General features: G+C 43.3%; 1 protein-coding gene and 1 pseudogene across 2 annotated transcripts in view; one reads left to right on the forward strand and one right to left on the reverse strand.

The window, feature by feature from the left end:
• The window catches only part of nek11 (NIMA-related kinase 11), a 119,432-nt gene extending 101,146 nt beyond the window's left edge, over window positions 1-18,286 (reverse strand). The window contains exons 1-2 of the mRNA XM_078171275.1: window positions 18,157-18,286; window positions 16,216-16,386 (exon numbers count right to left, since the gene is read on the reverse strand). Coding sequence (XP_078027401.1) covers window positions 16,216-16,376 — 161 coding nt within the window. The 5' untranslated portion in view covers window positions 16,377-16,386; window positions 18,157-18,286. The remainder of the gene's footprint in view (window positions 1-16,215; window positions 16,387-18,156) is intronic.
• On the forward strand, window positions 3,902-5,995 carry LOC117265599 (uncharacterized; annotated as a pseudogene). Its single transcript, XR_013492112.1, has 3 exons — window positions 3,902-4,302; window positions 4,479-4,766; window positions 5,339-5,995. The product of XR_013492112.1 is annotated as an uncharacterized LOC117265599 (transcript).
• Window positions 18,287-19,285: the final 999 nt, after the last annotated feature.

The raw sequence follows: 19,285 nt of genomic DNA on the forward strand, positions 1-19,285 counted from the left end.
TGACTCCTGAACTTTAACCAATTACTGTATTTAATTACAAATCTGAGCTACCTGTACTTAACTTGAAGCCCTCCTCCACACACATTTTAAACATATGATGATCTTATAGACCATGATGCATTGCTGTAGATTAAACTACCCAACAGGATGTAAAGGAGTTAAAATGACACATTAATGCAGCAGGGATATGTAACCTCAGTTAGAAGCAAAACACTTTTCACAGTGTGGTATCCGTAGTGTTTATCTGCAGTAAAGGATCTGAAAGCTTCCTCCATCTCTGAACATTTTGTTGTCTGTTCTCAGCAGACTGAGCTTTGACCTGTTCTCACCTGTTGCTCAGATGAACTTCAGTCTGCAGAGTTCGGCTCACAGAAGCTGCTGCTGCACTAAGTGAACGTCTGAGTGAAATAAATCAGATGAAACCAAGGGGAGATCACAATTTGCACCTCTCTCAGCAGGCTGTCACTCTGCTTTATTACAGCAGCAGCGGGAGGCGTCACTCCTCCCTCTGACTCTCCCGTTTTAACATCACAATTAGACGCTAACGGGGGAGGCGGGGGTGATGATGGAGGGGGAGATGAAGGTGTTTGCCTCAGTGTGTCCTCCGGGCTCTGTGGGTCTCTGGGAGTCGATGGCGGCTCGACGGGAGTCTGCATTGCGTCTTAGCAGGTGTTTAACACTGACGGAGATGGATCTGTGTTTGCCGGTGGCTCTGTACAACTTTTGTTGTTTACTGGGAGGAGATCTGCCTTGAAGCTCCGCCTGCACGCTGAGCAGAAGATTGCACACAGGAAGTGAATAAATCAGCACCCCCACAAACACACACATTTGACACAACATAAAGTTGGATGTGCGGGTGTCAGCGGGTGTCAGCGGGTGTCAGCGGGGGGCAGGTGGGCGAGGAGACGCTGTAAAGTTTCCGAGCTTTGAGCACAGCGATCGATCACGCAGCAGCAGATCACAGCAGCTCACTGACAGACTGTTTGTGATGAATTCACAGGACATCAGAGCTGTAAACACTCACATCCATCAGTGAGTGGGTTTAATGTGTAAGGCAGCTCCAAGCTCATTGGTTCCTACTGTAAATCTTTAAAAACGCAAACATGTAGCTTCATCAGTGATTTCCTAAAAACAGCTGTCCACTGTAGTTTTTATCAAACAAACAGGAGCAAATAGTGACTTTACTGGGGACTATTTGTAGCAGCAGATGAATCCACATTTGGTGCTGTGGTGAATGTTTGTGTATGTGGGATTGAAATAAAAAAACAAACTTTAGTGTTTTAACAACAACAGATCTCTATGGCACAGAGGGAGGAGACATATCAAGCTGCAGATTAACACACCATAGTGTTTAGGAAATATATTAACTGTTAGTTTGAGTCTAAACATGACGGGTTAAATGAAAAAAAGAAGTTTGTTTCCAGTCTTTTCCTGTCTGAAGTGCACTGAGGGGTCCAGGGGAGCAAAGGGCCTGGCAGGACATCAGCAGTGCGTCACTGCTGCAGTTGATGCTGAATATGAAATAAATTAGTGAGATGCTGGTGTAGACCAAAGTTTTCTGAAAGCACGGTCTCTCAATTTGCAGAACTGCAGCAAAAAAAAAGAAAAGAAAAGAAAATCCCCAAAGCTGTAGAAAGTACAGACCATCATTTTAAAAGAGACCTCCAGCTGCACACGAGCTCAGTCTTGACTCCTGAGTACAGAATTAGGAATCATTAAACCATAAAGGGTTCATATTTGTAAAATGTTGAGAGGCCACAGTAGCTTTGGTGGTTTTAGTTCAGTTCACTTCATTTTTTCTGTCCAGACTGATTTGATTTTTGTTCCCAGCAGTGCTGTGCACAGACGTTTTGCAAGGCAGGTGGTCTAGTGGAAAAGAGGGCTTAAGTATTATTTTTTTGCATGCGTGTTGGTGCAAAAAAAAATAAAACTTTAAAAAAAATGTGTGCACACAAAGCGCTCAGCTGCAAGAATCAGGCTGAGTCTCCTCTCCTCTCTCCTCCTCCTTTCTTTTTAAAATGGTCATGTGATAATTCTTATAATTATTTTATAAGTAAGTTTTGAATATTCTTAAAGAGTCCCACAGAACAGACACATACAGCTCCTCCTCTGCGCTCTTTACGCAGCACAGCCCCAAACTGCATGTCATTTTTGTTTAATTCATCTATCAGAAACACAACTTGAGAGATGTAAACTTTATTTCAAATCGAGTTTTGGTTTGAAAAGACACATCTGAAAGCAACTCACCATCTGTCTCCGCTCACACCGGGCAGCTAGTGAACCTGAATTTTCCAGAGAATTGGAGGGAGACAGAGTGATTTTACACCACGCTAAAATCTAAACAATACCCATCCCTCTGCAAAGGCATGTCACCATGTCAAAGTAGCCAGAGGTGCTGCTTTCATCTATGACACCTGATGGTTTCAGTGACCCCTGACCTTCCTACACACACCTACGAGCCCTAAACAGACATTTACTAAAAGTGTTGGACCAGCTGCTCTGAGCGCTCAGACGTTCTCCTGCATACCATGCAGTTACAGTTTTTCACGATTGTTAACACACAAAAATCTAAACCTTGGCACAATTTGCACAACCTTAACTTCACGTACCATTCGCTCGACCCGAATTGTCACTACTTCACACTCCCTTATGACTCCCCTAGACTCTGACTTCCCTTCTTTACACTCTGACGCCAATTGCACATCACCTTGTTGTCTAAACACTACACACAATGTGCAGTTGTTGCACACACCTCTCATGTAAAAGCTCAAAGCTTCAACCTACAATACACTCTGCAGTCAATTGCACATTAACTTGTTGTCAAAACACTACACACAATGTTCTGTTGTTACACACACTTCTCATGTGACAACTCAGTGGTATCAACCTACAACACACAAGTGTTCAAAACTCAACAAATTCAGGTCTGGTGAGCAATTAGCAATCAGGACTGCAGCATATAAGTGCCTTGAGCCTCCTCCTCTGTGTTTGGTGAACAATGGAGAACCTTGAAGAGAGCAACCAGAGAAGGAGAAGTCTAAGAGTGAGAGGAGGAGGAGGAGGAGAACAAGGAGGAGAACAAGGAGAAGGAGAAAGAGGACAAGGAGGGGAGGAGAGAGGAGAAGGAGGGCATGGAGGAGGAGAGAGAGAAGGAGGAGGAAGACAGAGAGGAGCAGAAGGAGCAGGAGAACAGAGAGGAGCAGGAGGAGGACAGAGAGGAGCAGGAGGAGGAGGACAGAGAGGAGCAGGAGGAGGAGGACAGAGAGGAGCAGGAGGAGGAGGACAGATTGGAGCAGGAGGAGCAGGAGGACAGAGAGGAGCAGAAGGAGCAGGAGAACAGAGAGGAGCAGGAGGAGGACAGAGAGGAGCAGGAAGACAGAGAGGTGCAGGAGGAGGAGGACAGAGAGGAGGAGGAGGAGGAAGACAGATTGGAGCAGGAGGAGCAGGAGGACAGAGAGGAGCAGGAGGACAGAGAGGAGCAGAAGGAGCAGGAGAACAGAGAGGAGCAGGAAGACAGAGAGGTGCAGGAGGAGGAGGACAGAGAGGAGGAGGAGGAGGAGGAGGACAGATTGGAGCAGGAGGAGCAGGAGGACAGAGAGGAGCAGGAGGAGGACAGAGAGGAGGAGGAGGAGGACAGAGAGGAGCAGGAAGACAGAGAGGTGCAGGAGGAGGAGGACAGAGAGGAGGAGGAGGAGGAGGAGGAGGAGGACAGATTGGAGCAGGAGGAGCAGGAGGACAGAGAGGAGCAGAAGGAGCAGGAGAACAGAGAGGAGCAGGAGGAGGACAGAGAGGAGGAGGAGGAGGAGGACAGAGAGGAGCAGGAAGACAGAGAGGTGCAGGAGGAGGAGGAGGACAGAGAGGAGGAGGAGGAGGAGGAGGACAGATTGGAGCAGGAGGAGCAGGAGGACAGAGAGGAGCAGGAGGACAGAGAGGAGCAGAAGGAGCAGGAGAACAGAGAGGAGCAGGAGGAGGACAGAGAGGAGGAGGAGGAGGAGGACAGAGAGGAGCAGGAAGACAGAGAGGTGCAGGAGGAGGAGGAGGAGGACAGAGAGCAGGAGGAGGAGGAGGAGGACAGATTGGAGCAGGAGGAGCAGGAGGACAGAGAGGAGCAGGAGGAGGAGGACAGAGAGGAGGAGGAGTAAGAAGAAGGAGAACCATTATATCTAATGAGATTCGGGCCACTGTGATAGACCATGTGCTGAACCATGGTTTGAGCATGAGGGAGGCTGGTTTGAGGGTCCAGCCCAATCTCAGTCGATTCACAGTTGGTGCCATCATAAGAACATTCAGGATGGAGAACAGGTACTAGTTTATACTTTACTATAAATCTATTTGTCTTGTGTACTGTAAAACAATACAGCATTTGTGTACTATGTATTTGTGTACTGTATACATTGTGTACTGTATATACTGTGTACTGTAATACAATACTGCATTTCAATATAATACAGTGTGCTCACAGTAGTTATATTTTGCAGGACCGAAAGACAACCTCACAGTGGGGGAAAAAGACGTGTTTTCACACCAGAGCAGGAGACCCTAATTGTGAACGTGGTTCGTGAAAACAATGCAATTACCCTAAGACAAATTAAACAGAAGATCCTAGCAGATAATGCAGCTTTTAATACGATCCAGAATGTCAGCCTGTCTACACTGGACCGTGTCCTCAAGAGGAATTCATTAGCTATGAAACAGGTCTACAGGATCCCGTTTCGAAAGAAACACAGACCATGTGAAGGAGCTACGGCGCGACTTTGTGCTTGTAAGTCCCATACATTACAGTAAGCACTGACATACAGGTAATGTAGCCTACCTGTGATGTACAGCAATATATTTTGTTTTCCTTTTCTACAGTGTCTTTTGACCTCTCTGTCCATACAGTAACTTGCATTCTCTCTGTTTTTGTTTCAGCGAATCCAGGAGCTTGATACGGCGAATGAACTATATGAATATATTTTCATAGATGAGGCTGGGTTTAATCTGGCCAAGAGAAGGCGCAGGGGAAGAAATATCATAGGCCAGTGGGCCATTGTTGGGGTCCCCGGCCAGCGTGGTGGGAACATAACCATGTGTGCAGCAATAAATCACCATGGTGTCCTGCACCGCCATGTACATCTTGGTGCCTATAACACAGACTTGCTGCTGGCCTTCCTTGATGACCTCCACGAACAACTTGTTCCACCAGATCACACTGATGATCCACAAAGAATTAATTATGTTGTCATCTGGGACAATGTGAGTTTCCACCGGGCTCTGCTTGTACGTCAGTGGTTCCAGGCCCACCCACATTTTACGGTGTTATTCCTCCCGCCGTACTCTCCATTCCTCAACCCCATAGAGGAGTTCTTCTCTGCTTGGAGGTGGAAGGTGTATGAGCGAAACCCCCAGACCCAGGTCCCACTCATCCAGGCCATGGAAGAAGCCTGTGGTGACGTCAGCCTCGAGTCCATTCAGGGATTCATGCGCCACTCAAGGCGGTTCTTCCAGAGATGTCTAGATAGGGAGAACATCGCCTGTGATGTGGACGAGGCCCTCTGGCCTGACAGAAACCGAAGGCATGATGATGCTTGATCATGATGATTCCTCAATCATGTACAATAAAAAGACATTTTTGGCTGCATATTTGTGTGCTGTTTTACAGTAAGTTTGTTTTATGAAAAAAGTAGGCTACACTGAGTCATTTTTACAAAAGGAGAAATATCTTATTTTCCAGAGTCATTGTCATTCATATGGTGTGTTCCATTTTACAATAGTGTTTTCAATTTTGCACTACAATGTGCTGTAAATGCTTGGTAGTGTGCAGCAAAAGCTTAGTTGTGTGTGCTCAATGAATGGTATGTGTCATTGGAAAATACGACTGTGTGTAGCAAATGAAAACATGAGTTCCATTTTGTGAACACAATGTAGAGATTTGATGGCAAGAGTCTTCTTGCAAAGGGAGTGTCAGGTTTAGCATTTTGTGTGTGCAGTTTTCAGTTTTGTGTGTGCAGTATTGAGAAAGCCGTTATTGTATTGAGAAACGTGTGTTGACAATCGAGAAAAACTGTAAAATAGTTTGTGATGAATGGTGTGCCAGAAGTGACCAATCAATTTCAGGTACAAACACTGGAGCTGATTTCCAGTGTGTCGACACTTCGATACAGCAACACGACTCGCCTGACTAACAGGAAGCAACCTTTAAAAAAGTTTCCTTCTGACCCACAAACATCTCGTTAAATAAAAGATTCCTCTGGACTGCAACACGACTGAGCAAAAACTTTAAGTAAATCAACAACCTTGTTCCCAGCGTGCTTTGCAGCAGCCTCAGCCAGCTCTCCTGTGTTCACTCAGCGGCTAAAAACAGAAAGTCCAGGTGCAAACAGGCCGACAGAGACGACATCCATCAGCTGGAAGATTCATCAGCTGGGTCACACAGCTGCTCCGACCTCAGAGGAATCACCTCACGAGACACCTTCATGTCATCACACACAGGCTGATGCTTGTGTGTGTTTTCAGGACAAAGTGTTTTATAATCATGAACAAAGTTACACGACAAAACAAGTACACAAGACTTCCATCATGTGAATAAACAAATCCTCCTGTTGTTTCACTGACCCGATTAAAACAAAAGGTTTGCTCTCCGTTTTAAACCGAGTCTGTTTTAAACCTTTGTGATGACAGAGTCTGAGTCACGCTGATCCTCATTAATTAATCTTCAACAGCAAAATAAGTTTAAACTCCGTCAGTGATGCTGAGAGAAGAAAAAACTGCCTTCTTCCTCACTGTCACAACATTTTAACTCAACGCTCCCTTTCTGTGTCTGAAAATGTTGTAAATGACAAAAAGCCGACACTTTAACAGACGGATGAGGAAGCGATGTTTCTCATGTGTGAAAAAGGTTCATTAAAGCTCAGAGAGAGAAGCGGAGTTTAACCAGCAGAAGAAGAAGCGTCTGTAACGCCGATCAACACATGATGGAGATCATCAGCTGTTTGTCCTTCATTCAGAAGAGAATTAACTGTCAGCATGTAGACACGAGCTCATCCTGTCGTCTCAAAGTTCCCATTTAGTCCACTACAACCAGTGTTTCTACTGGAGTGATGCTTCATTTGTGTTAGTTTGACTAAACACAGCTTCATCAGGGATATCCATCATGTGTGAGCACAATATGAAGCTCTCAAAAGTAGATTTAGATTTTAATTACTTTACAAACTGCCGGGTAGTTCGTGGATTTCTCCACAGGGATCAGTAAAGTCTCATCTTAAAGCTGGGTAGGCAGCTCAAAGTTGCTGTTCCAGCTGCAAAGGAACCCAGAAAAGGAAGAGTACCTCATCTAAAAGACAGTCTGACAATAAACAAAATAAAATGTGTCAAGATCCGAGTTTTTAGAGATGAAGAGAAAATGTGTAACGAGAGCTAAAGGTTAACAACTGTAGCTTGAAGTTGATGGTAATGTAGCAAATGTTTGCTTTAGCCTGGCGTCATACTCAGTCTGTTTCCATGACATCAGAGGAAATGGATTTATTGTGTCAGTCTTTTAAAACCCCTGTAAACATGTCAGTGTGAGTGAAATGGTCCTGCAGTGAATGTGTCACAGTGGGACTAACACACCCAGATCATGTGACTCCTGCATGTATACAGTCAATCAGACCCAAACTGGCCGAGGCGCTCTGAGCATGCTCCACAGTTTCCGCCCCGGGCTTTGACCCGGAAGTCCAATAGCATTAAATGTGTAAGAGAAGAAGAAGCCGGTAACAACATGGAGAAATCTACATCCAGAGCCGTGACTTTTTGGACGCACCAAATGTACAGAGCTGTAAAGTTGTCCACCATGGTAGCAGTTAGCTGCTAGCTAACCGTAGCTAACTTGTTTGTCCATTGTTTGGTCTGTGACGTAATAGGTCAACAGGAAAAAGGTCCAATACTAACAAGCTGAAAGGGGGCATATCTCCACCTATCGTAGAGGAGTCGCACATACTTGGCTCAATAAATGGATTCCCCTCCCGTGCTTGTATACTGGGACAAGGACAGTAGGCCAGTTAGATGTCCTCGTCCAGCTGGAACTGTAGAAACACTTCACTGTGACTGGAAACGTACAGAGAGACTCCTCCGCCTCACTCCTCGATGCTACAGTCAACGTCATCTGGAGGAGAGCGGGCAGCAACTCCAGAGACAGACCCCAGTTAGCAGCTGCAGCAACCTGAATCCAGCCAGCACAAACTCCAGCTCAATGAGACCGGACAGCCCTGACTGTCCACCAGATCAGCAAACTTTCTGTTGCTGCTGTTACACAGGTTAGACTCGATGCTGCTGCTGGGCCCCAGCTCACGGTGTCACCCAGCCCTGGGGAGTCTGCATTGCCAGAATGCAAGCTACAAAAGCCGCTGACCAAAGGTCCGTCTCCGGAGGTGCTGCCCGCTCTGCTGCCGGAGAAGCCGTCCACAGCAGCAGGCAGCGAGGCGGAGGGACCGCTCATTTGTGGTCTCATAAACAGAGAGAGGTATCTACAATGAAATAGCATTAAATAAATCAGTGTATGGGAAACACTGCCTTACTGTATGAAGCGCGTGCACATGCCTGTGGTCATTTGGTGGGAGAGGCTTAGGACAGAGAGGAGAGAAGGTGTATATTCAGATTTTAAGTTTTTTTTTTCTGTCTACCCTAACTTTAACAAAATGCATCATATTTTATTTGTTGATTATATTTTGTATTCATAATCTGAATCTGTGGGATAATTAAAGTTATTTAATAAAGGTAGTGCAGTAAAAAGTACAGTATGACATTTCCCTCTGAGATTCAGTGGAGTAGAAGTGTACAGAAGCAGAAAATGGAAATACTCAAGTAAAGTACAGGAACCTTAAAACTTGTGCTTTGACCACTGATGGAGCTGATTGTTTCAAAACAAAACACCCTCCAAACAGGAAACAGCTGATCTGATCTCCGTCAACAAACATGTCAGTCCAGCTGTTTTTCACAATAAAACTTCCTCTCATGGTGTTTCACGAGAGGATGATGAGTGTTTTCAATGAGGAAAGATCTTCCTCTTTCATTGAGATGTGATAAAAGTGAGCACACACTGCTCCTCTGTCGCCATGGATACCACATCTTGACGGACAGCCGGGGTCAGGAAGCTTCTAAATACAGGTCCGGAGCTCTTATTGTTTTTTTTTCTCCTTTAAACCTTTCTTTTTGTTTTGATGATGAGTTTCAGAACCTTTCAGGTGAAAGATCTTTTCTTCACACCTCAGGTGAACCTTTCGCACGGACAATAACACACAGATTTATGAGTAAACGCTAACACACTGATCGGGGCATCGTGTCTAAATCTGGCAGAGGAGGAGTGACGCAGGGAGGAAGAGGAGGAGGAGGGTGAGACCTTTCAGATGGTGAAAGGGCAGAGATGACGACTCCGAACACCGACTCACCATCTGTTTTCCGACAGCACAAAAACTCTTTCTGTACAGCGTCCTGCAGACAGACAGACAGACAGACAGACAGAACACTCTCCTGCCTCAGTGCCCTTGAGCAACACACTGCAGCTCCTCTTGCTCTGTTAAAGTTCATCTCTTCATCCTCGTTCATGTGAAACTCACTGAAGAGCAACACGAAGGTGATGATGTTAGTGTCGTGGAGGAACTACGTGTAACATTCTGTAATGAAATTAAAGAGTAAATGTAATCTATTACAGTTTTTGGGAACAAATTTGTAGTAAAAAATAAAGTTACTGATAAAAATGACAAAGATGTGACATCGCATTAAATTATTTTCGGTAAAAAGTTCAGAGTGATGTCAGCTAAATCAGATTTGGCCGTTTAATACGAATATTCAACAGGTTTTTTTTTCCCATAAAGTTAAAAGTATGAACAGGCTCAGCAGGACGTTCAGTGACAGAACAATCTGAAAACGAGAGTCTGTGATGCTGGAGTCTTTATAGTGACAGGAAGTAATGATCCACAGGTGAGGGGCACTAGCTTGATGAGGTGGAGAGGTGGAGCAGCAGGAGTGAGAGATGTGTGGACAGGTGATAGGCTGACAGGCAGGTGAGGTGGAGAGATGGGGTGAGTGGAAATGTACTGGGTTAAATCGACACTTACCTTTCTGGAAATTTTACGCTTTTCTTTGTTTGGGTTAAAATGCTATTAATAAGCTGATGGCACACTGAAATGAAAGTGAATTCCACCAGAGATACAAACTCATAATTTTACCATTCTCATATGGTTCTAAGAAAACTCTGATCAATCATTGCACTCCCCACGAGAAGGCCTCCGACTGACGTAACTGCTCAAAGCAGTTTTGTGTTGCTATGTGTGGTATTTATTCAGTTTTGGGAAATCACGATGTCTAGAAAGCATCAGTGGCTGCAGCTGACAGGGACAGCTAACGTTAACACTAGCAGCAAAGCTAACATCAGGATCGTCATCCGTTAAAAGCCTCCCGTTGTCGGATATAACATGAAACTACTCCAATTAGCTCAATCATGTTGTAACTAAGACATCCGCTGGAGAAAATATTTTTTTCACGAACCGTTTATTGAGTTATTGAGTTACAGACACCGCTAATGGCTAACGGCTCACAGCTAACAGTTAGCCCAGCTAATCTACGATAACCATGTTATTAATTACAAACAAAACGTGCACACAGAAATAGTAACGTTTGTTCAATCATTGTGTTTAGACTTTACAAACATCAGATTAGTCTAAACGGTGATATAGTGACGTGAAAAATGTGATATATATATATATATATATATATATATATATATATATATATATATATATATATATATATATATATATATAGCTAAACTTAACAAGGTAAACAACAAGGCAATTCCCATTTACACAGTGGTCAAGAGTGCTGGACCGGAAGTGTCGCACAAAAAAATGGAAGCTGGCTGCGTTCTGTTTTGCCTCTGTGTTTCCGTGAAAAATAAGGTGGATATGACAACACAGCATCCAGTTGCTAATGGCTAACGTTAGCCTACTGTAGCATAGCCTTTGAAACATTAACGTTATCTTCCTTGTGCGTTTCCACTTACTAGTAACATTAACGCTTCTAACTTATGTTAGCAGTGTAACTTTATTCTAAAACTCATCAATCATCACTGACTCCGGTTGAGTTTTAAAACTCCGGGGTTGACTGTCTTGGTTGTAGCGTTACACTCGCTCTCCTCTTCTGTGTATCTAACGTTACTTTGCCAACGCTTACGTGTATCATAGACGTAATGAGGACGTAATGGAGGAGGGGGGAGTAGGCCTTTGGAGGGAGGTGGAGTTGTGGATGTTCAAATTTTTTCTAAGTGCTGTGTGAAATGCAAGAGAGGTAGACTCACCAATACGCAACCTTTCTCCAGAGTTACAACACATTTAAAAAGTTACAACACCAGTAATCCTGAAGTGATACAGATACCAACAGAGTACTTCACGTGATACCCATAATGCTTCAGATCTGGGGAAACATCTACAGGTTAGTTAATGTGACCACAATCAGTCATATATCACTACATGTTTTGGGGGTATCATAAGTAATGCTCTGTATTTATGTGTCTGCAGCACACACACACACACACATGTCAGTCCAGACGGAGAGGATGACATCATGTTTCTGCAGGTTTACATGACGAAGTCTTCACCTCCTCCGTGTTCATCACGTCCCCGACTTCTCAGCTCAGAGGGCGAGTGGACACATGAGAGAGGGACACAGACAGACAGACAGACAGACAGACGGAGACACAGGGTGCAGTCTGTCTGTCTGTCTCCAACTGAATCCTGTCGACTCTCACCCAGAGTCAGACAGCTGAAACACTCTGAGATTGTGTGTGTGTGTGTGTGGGAGCGACAGAGCGTGACAGACAGACAGTGTGTATGTCAGTGTGTAGTCTTCAGCCACCTGATGCTGCTGACACATTTTCATGCGGAGAAACAAACAATCAGGCGAAAAACTCTGACTATCGATCTGTGACTCTGTGATCTGAGTGTCCGACCTGGACAGGTGGAATTAGGAACAATCCCCTCCCCACACGGGAGCCAATCACTGACCACCGTCCACTGCATCAGGAAGTCCAACAGCATTAAATGTGTGACAGAAGAAGAAGCCGGTAACAACGTGGAGAAATCTACATCCAGAGCCGTGACTTCTGATTGGTTGTTTGACATCACACAGCTCAGTGTTAAATCTCTAACTGTACTCAGCACACACAGAAAGCCCAGGTGCTCATGGGAAAAAACTACATCAACACTGGTGAACACTGAACACAATGATTAACTGCGTTCTGTCTGATGTTTCTGGATGAATATTCCTGCTGCATTAATGTGTCATTTAACTCCTTTATATCCTGTTGGGTAGTTTAATCTACAGCAATGCATCATGGTCTATAAGATCATCATGTGTTTGTAGCGTGGCTGTCCTGTGAGAACCACGTATCTCTAGAAAGTCAGAAAAACAGCTTGTTTTCAGCTTCGTGACGACGACTGTTCAGCTGATCCAGGAGGGTTTTAAAGAGTTTATTTAGCCTCATACAGATGTGATCACCTCAGTCATCATTATCATGACCCACCCAGAGACTCCGCCCTCTGCTTGAATCTTTCTTATTGTCTTTTATTTTCTGTGTTCAGAGCAATTGTGGGGAGTACCACCAGTTGGTCCAGGAGCTTCTCCTCCATCATGGACGTTTACAGGCATATTTTAGGATGACTCAGGGGCAGTTTGACAACCTGCTGTCTATCATCAGGCCGTATAGCTCTGGGTATCCAGCAACCACTACCACCAGTTTCTCCTCCATTGTTTACCAACTGTGTTGTCGTGACCACCACAGAAGGCCCGCCTCTCAGATCATCTGACTGGACAATGAAGAAAAAATGGAGATGATGTGGGGCGCTTTTCCTCTCTGAGTTGTGTTTCAGTTTTTTTCTATTGTAATCGTAAAGTTTTTCAACTTGAGGAGTTCAGAAAAACGCAAAAACAGCGAGCAAAAAGCTTCATTCTCACAAAAAACTGTTACCAGAAACCGCCTCCTGCTGCTGAAACACTTTCTTTAAAATGCAACTTGCAGGTTAAATTTTTTTAAAAATATATACATAACCTTGTCTGAAAATTACCATATGAGAAGTTAATTCAGAATTTATTATGGTTTACACGACATAAGGGCAAAAATTCAGAGGAGAAAGCTCCTCTTCTAAAAACGCTTTTTTTTTTAACAGGGCCTGATACTACGTCACGAGAGGGACTCTGCGTCCTTGACCCTGCCTCTGTCCAATGCGCAGTAGTAGGTGGTAATGAGTCTGAGTGGTAGTAAACTTGTGAGTTAGTATTTTTTCGGTTGTTAACAGTGCATTTCACCATTTGTGATTATGCCGAATTATTGTGTTTGTGCAGGTTGCACAAACTTGAGTCTGTCAAGACATTGAGTCCACCGTTTTCCGGACAGAAAAAGGAGTGGAGTTAGTTTTCGTGCCTGGGTGCATTTTGTGCAGGTGAAGAGGCGCAATTTCACGCCTTCATCTGTGACCAAAAATGCTGTCGTGTGCAGCGCTCATTTTGGACAGGAGGATTATGTTCCTGGCGGAGCCCGCTTGCCTCGGGGGTATGTGCGGGACCCGAGCCTCGGGGGTATGTGCGGGACCCGAGCCTCGGGGGTATGTGCGGGACCCGAGCCTCGGGGGTATGTGCGAGGGCGGGCGGGCTCTGCGGAGAGGGAGGCCTCCGTGGGCTGGCAGTTCCCACACAAGCACCTATCATACAAAACATTATCAGGAAATCTTCATATCTCTCATCAATACACCGTAATGCAGAGATGTAACACGCATAGCAAGATACATCTGATACAAGCTGATATTTGCGCATTAGTTTCTGTTCTGGGTAAGTAGCATTAGTTATCTAATACTGGCAGAACTATTGGTAGCTTTGTTATAACCTAATACGTGATGGCAAACTTATTGTTGTGATGTGAACACAGCGCTAGACATCGTTAGCTGTCGTTAGCTAGCGCTGGTCGCTCACGAAGACACCTGTTCTGTGGCCGTTATTTCTCCTAACCCTGATCTGTTCCTGGGCTCTTGGACGCCCAGCAGGCTCATAATCTCTCATAGTCTCAAAACTAGTACTGGGATCCATGTTTATTAATGTTACACTCAATCGCACTCGGCCGGACTCCCTTACGCTACGTCACTTCCAGTTAGTGGGTTTTTAGATGCGGAAGCAAAATTCTCTCATAAAAACGACCCCAGAAGTCACTGTAGTGTGTATGTGGTTTTTTTTGTTTGTTTGTTTCTACATCATTTTCCTACACATTTATTCACCATGGTCTCCAACCTGCAAGCTGGGCTTTAAGTGAATGAAAAACTGTCATCTGAATAGTCACTGAAGCTTCAGACAAATGTAGAGCATTACAAAGTACAGTATTTCCCTCTGAGATATAGAGTAGAAGTATAAAGTAGAATAAAATAGAAATATTTTAGCAAAGTACAAATATCCTTGTTTATATCAGCCCTGCTGTCAGCGTGTCAGACACTGGATGTTTCACAGCTGCAGGTTTCTCAGTCTGTTATGTGGTTTTTAATTGACGTGGTGAAACCCTGACGACATCGGTCCCTGAACTCAGATCAGCTGGACGAGGATTGGTCAGTATACCTGTGTGTGTGTGTGTGTGTGTGTGTGTGTGTGTGTGTGTGTGTGTGTGTGTGAGAGAGAGAGAGAGAGAGAGAGAGAGAGAGAGAGAGAGAGAGACACTTCACAGGTCGATGCTGCCATCTAGTGACTCTCTGCAGAACCATCCTCACTCCCATAATGTCATCATGACAACTTTTTATGAACATATTAATATTATTATTAGATACTGCAGGATGAACACGGCTCCGCCCAGCTTCATCTTTACGGTGCTGCAAACATCAACACGTCCATGGAAGTGTGTGGAAACTTTTCCACCAGTTTACAACACGTTATTAGACAATCACTGGCTTCAGCTGACTGACCTTGATCATACATGAACTCCAGGGACAAACAGCAGCTGATGTAGAAATAAATAACACTAACATAACAACAGGCACAAAATACAGACATATGGTCCTTTAGGTTTTTTAACTATAGCAAAAGAGTTCCTGAAACTAGGCCAGTTTGTCCAGACTCCACACACAAAAACCAAAAACATAAACACAAAAAACATCTCTTGCAACAGTCAGCACTGCATTCATGACTATATAAACTCCTCTTAAATGATGCTTTTGCTTCCAAACTTTACAAACAAACACCAAATAAACAGATCTGTCTGGCATTTTTATTCATAGCACGCTGTAAATATGAACACAAATCTGAACTGAAGACAACATGAACATAAACAAAATAGAGTCTGTGATGTGCATCTGGCCACAGCACCTCTGTCTCCTCTGCCTTTTGCTCCTGATTCCTCTGATCTTTTATTACTGATTCCGATTTTGTAAAAATAACGTGATCGGAGCCGGTACCCGAGGATCGGATCGGGACATCCCTAGTTTCTACAATGAGGTCTCCATCTCACCATCTGTGTCACCAATTTCCCGTCTCCAAAGTGTTGCTAAGCATGTGTCAGAGTTTCTCCCATCAAGTCTGTTTTTATACATCACAGTTTTTGTGTGAAGTGGCGTACGACTCCTTCAGGCCTCGTTTTGTGTATATGTAATGTTTATAAATGAGACCAGTGATCTGTTTTTATTCATATTTTGTGTATTGTGACGTTTTTTGGTACAAACAGTTTTGCTAGCTGTGCACTTTTAACTATGTGGCACACGTCGTCACTTTGTCTTTTTGTTTTCCGTCTTGTTGTATAATGTCCCTGTGAAGCACTTTGTGACCTCTGTCTAAGAAAAGCTCTAAATACATACATTTTACTCACTTATTTTACTTTTGCTGATTTGCAGAGGTCTGGTTTATAGTCACATAATAAAATGATATTATAAAATATCCTGTTGTTTGATGTGTAACTTGGACATTATTGTTTTTGTGTATTTTCACATTTGTAAATTCACTATGTTTATAAACAGAGGAGCTCAATGGTCGTAACGCTGGTGTGCAGTGTGCAGGATTCTTTGGTCATAAGACTCTCTGACGTGCAAGAACTTTGTTGTAATTTTTATATTACTGAGAGGTAGATTCAGTTCTTCTTTCACATACAGACAGACCAGCAGCATCATGAGCGCTGCCTGTTCAGATCCGTGAGGACGAATCAGAAACCTGGAAACTAAAATAAAAAGTGGATGTACTCACAGCTCCTCTCCGTCTGTAGCTTTGGTGTCCTGAACCAGATAAACTGAACCAAAACTCCCCCGGCCCAGACTCCGCAGGACGCTGTATCGCTTAGCAACCAGACCAGCGGTGCCAGGGGGCGGGGCCTGGCCTGACTCTACCTCCTGAAACCTGGGCATCATGTCTGCTCACCTGTGGACCGAGGACAGATGATACAGCTTTTTTACAGCGGACATTTTGACTCATCGCAGTAGGAAAACTCAGGTGAAACATTGACGAAGGCTCCGTGAGCGTGCACAACACCAGGACCTGAACTAAATGGAACACAGCCATCATCATCACCAACACACCTCTGAATATACACTGAAGAAACATTTAAATGCAACACTTTTGTTTTGCTCCCATTTTTCCTGCAACAAGTGACATCTGTGACGTCTCGTGATATTTCAGAGCGAGACTTCTGCTTAACGAGGCAACAACAAACAGATCGGATCAAATTAAAGGTGAGGAAACACAACAATAACAATCTGAGACGCTCTGTGGCAAAAGAAAATACGTCTAATGGACAAACGGTGATGATGTTTAGTTGCTCCATGTGCCTCCATTACAGCTCGTTGCGTGGCTGCCAGCTGCTGCCTCCTCCCTCAGTACAGTTTCAATACTTGTGTTCACATCAGTCTCTTCGACCAGTTTAAAGGGGGAACAGGGTCCAGGTTAAAAAATGCCGGAGCTGTCCTTTAAGTTAATGATCTAAAACTTTTTTCTACACTCAGCAGATTTATGTCTCTCAAATCTTGGTCACAAGTTTGTTATAATCTGTGTCAGTGAGCTCTTCTCCTTCTCTAAGATAATCCATCCACCTGACAGGTGTGTCTGATTAAGCAGCATCATCACCACACAGGTGTGTCTGAATGGTCACAATGAAAGGTCACTCTAACATGTGACGTGTGATCCATAGACACAGGTGTCACATGTTTTGAGGGAGCGTGTCAGAGTGACAGAGTCGACACGTTACGGTTGAGACTCACCTGATGGCAAAATGATTTAATGAATTTATCAAATAATATAAAGCTGACCAGGACGAGCAGCATTTCTGCCTTTTTGGAAACCAGGAAGTGAAACAGGAGTCTTGGTCATAAAGCTAACTCCTTTCACACCTGATAAAATGATGTTTTAGAACATGGCCGATATTTTCATTAAAAAAATACGTTAAAACAAACGTGATTATTACAGAACATGTTTACACCAATGTTAGTGGTACGTACTGTTAGCTTTAACCTAGCTTAGCTTTATTTTTACAGTCTATGCCACAGACCAGTGGGTGAGGTCACGGTGGTTACGTCCATTATTTTTACAGTCTATGGCTCTGACACATTTTTTTATTGTTTGAAGTTGTGAATTCTGGTCAAGTTTAGACCTGTAAATATAAATCATTTAATAATGTGTCACCCAAGAAACTGACTTTGTGTGTTGAAAAGTTATATAAGAGATTGTTTTTTTTGTAGGATATGATTGGTCCCAGTTCCAGGAATGGATTTAAAACAGAGTCAGCCTACTCTCCACCATTCAATGACAATCAACATGTCAGAAAATATAAATATATAATAAAGATATAGTGTAAGTCATTATGGGGACTACAATATGCAGTTAAAGGTTATTCCACCTCTTCACTTTGTATCAGCAGCTCACTGACTTTATTATGTTGACTGAAACTAATTTATCTGATTCTGTCCGATAATGGAACTGAAGAGTTTCAGGTTCTGACTCTAATGAGCTCAGGGTGAAGAGGTCACGTAAACAATCAGCTGTTTGTTTCTGTTAATCAGCTGATTAAACCAGCAAAGGGACAAAAAGTGTCAGATAAAGAACAAAGGGAATTTCGCCGCATCGTCTCGCGATAATGAGACTTTAAAGTGAGCTGCTTAATGTTAAATAAACAGGTGAGATCAGAGGTTTGTTTACCTGCAGCAGACGCGACGGAGCACTTCCGTGTTTGAGCCCGTTTCCATGGAGACGGAAGAGAACACACACACACACACACACACACACACACACACACACACACACACACACACACACACACACACACACACACAGCAGTTGCTAGTTCTCGTTATCTGTCAGCAGCCGGTGGACACACCCAACAGCTGATGATGGTTGCATTAATTTACACTGTGAAGCGTTCAAGCTCTGTTCAGTAAAAATGAGTACTACTGGGCGAAGGTGAATTATAACGTTCTCATGACGTGTTCAGTGTAATCTTGTAAAATGAAGTTCTTGGTGATAAACTTGAATAAATCAGCTGTTTGAAGGAGAAATGTGTTGAAGTAAAAAGTCTTTTACTTTCATTTTTAAAGATGATTTTCATGTGAAAGAAGGTCGTGTTACAGGTTGTTTTACAAATGTGTGTTGTTGAAATTGTGCTCATTCAAAGGTGTGAAGTGTGGTGAAGGACTGAGTAACTATAAAGCTGCTCATTCATTTTATAGTGAAGATTTCTGTGTTTATTATTTTAAATTTGAATTTCAAAATCACTGCATCCCTAGTTTAATCAGAAAGTTACTTTGTACATTTTTATTATTATTATCTCATACATTATTGTTGTTTTTTCTTGTGAACAAGTTAATTTATAATGATCTTTTATTGATTATTGATTTATATGATTATTATAACACATGAACAAGATGTTACTGAAAGCTAATTAACACATGGGGCGTCAGGGGAAGACTCACATAGGGCACCACATGTTAGGGCCGCACTGCACACACAAATAAAGGTATGTGTCCTATATTTTCCTGGAGCAATTAAACCTGTTTAATAATAAATTTGGATATTTATCACCTCTGGAAAACACATTAACACTTAATCATTTTATCAGCCTATTGATAACTTGATAAAGTCCATCACAATTTCCTAAAGCCAGAGATGATGTTCTCAGCTCCTTTTGAAAACCAACAGTCCAAAAATATCAAATTTTCAATCACTTTTTAGGTGAAAAATAAATTAAATAAATCAATTAAATAGTTTCCTTTGTTTCCAAAAATATTTTTCTGATCATTCCAGCTGTAATTAAATCACTTTTACTGTTAAA

The sequence above is a fragment of the Epinephelus lanceolatus genome, chromosome 10, assembly GCF_041903045.1.
Source record: "Epinephelus lanceolatus isolate andai-2023 chromosome 10, ASM4190304v1, whole genome shotgun sequence".
NCBI lineage: Eukaryota > Metazoa > Chordata > Actinopteri > Perciformes > Serranidae > Epinephelus > Epinephelus lanceolatus.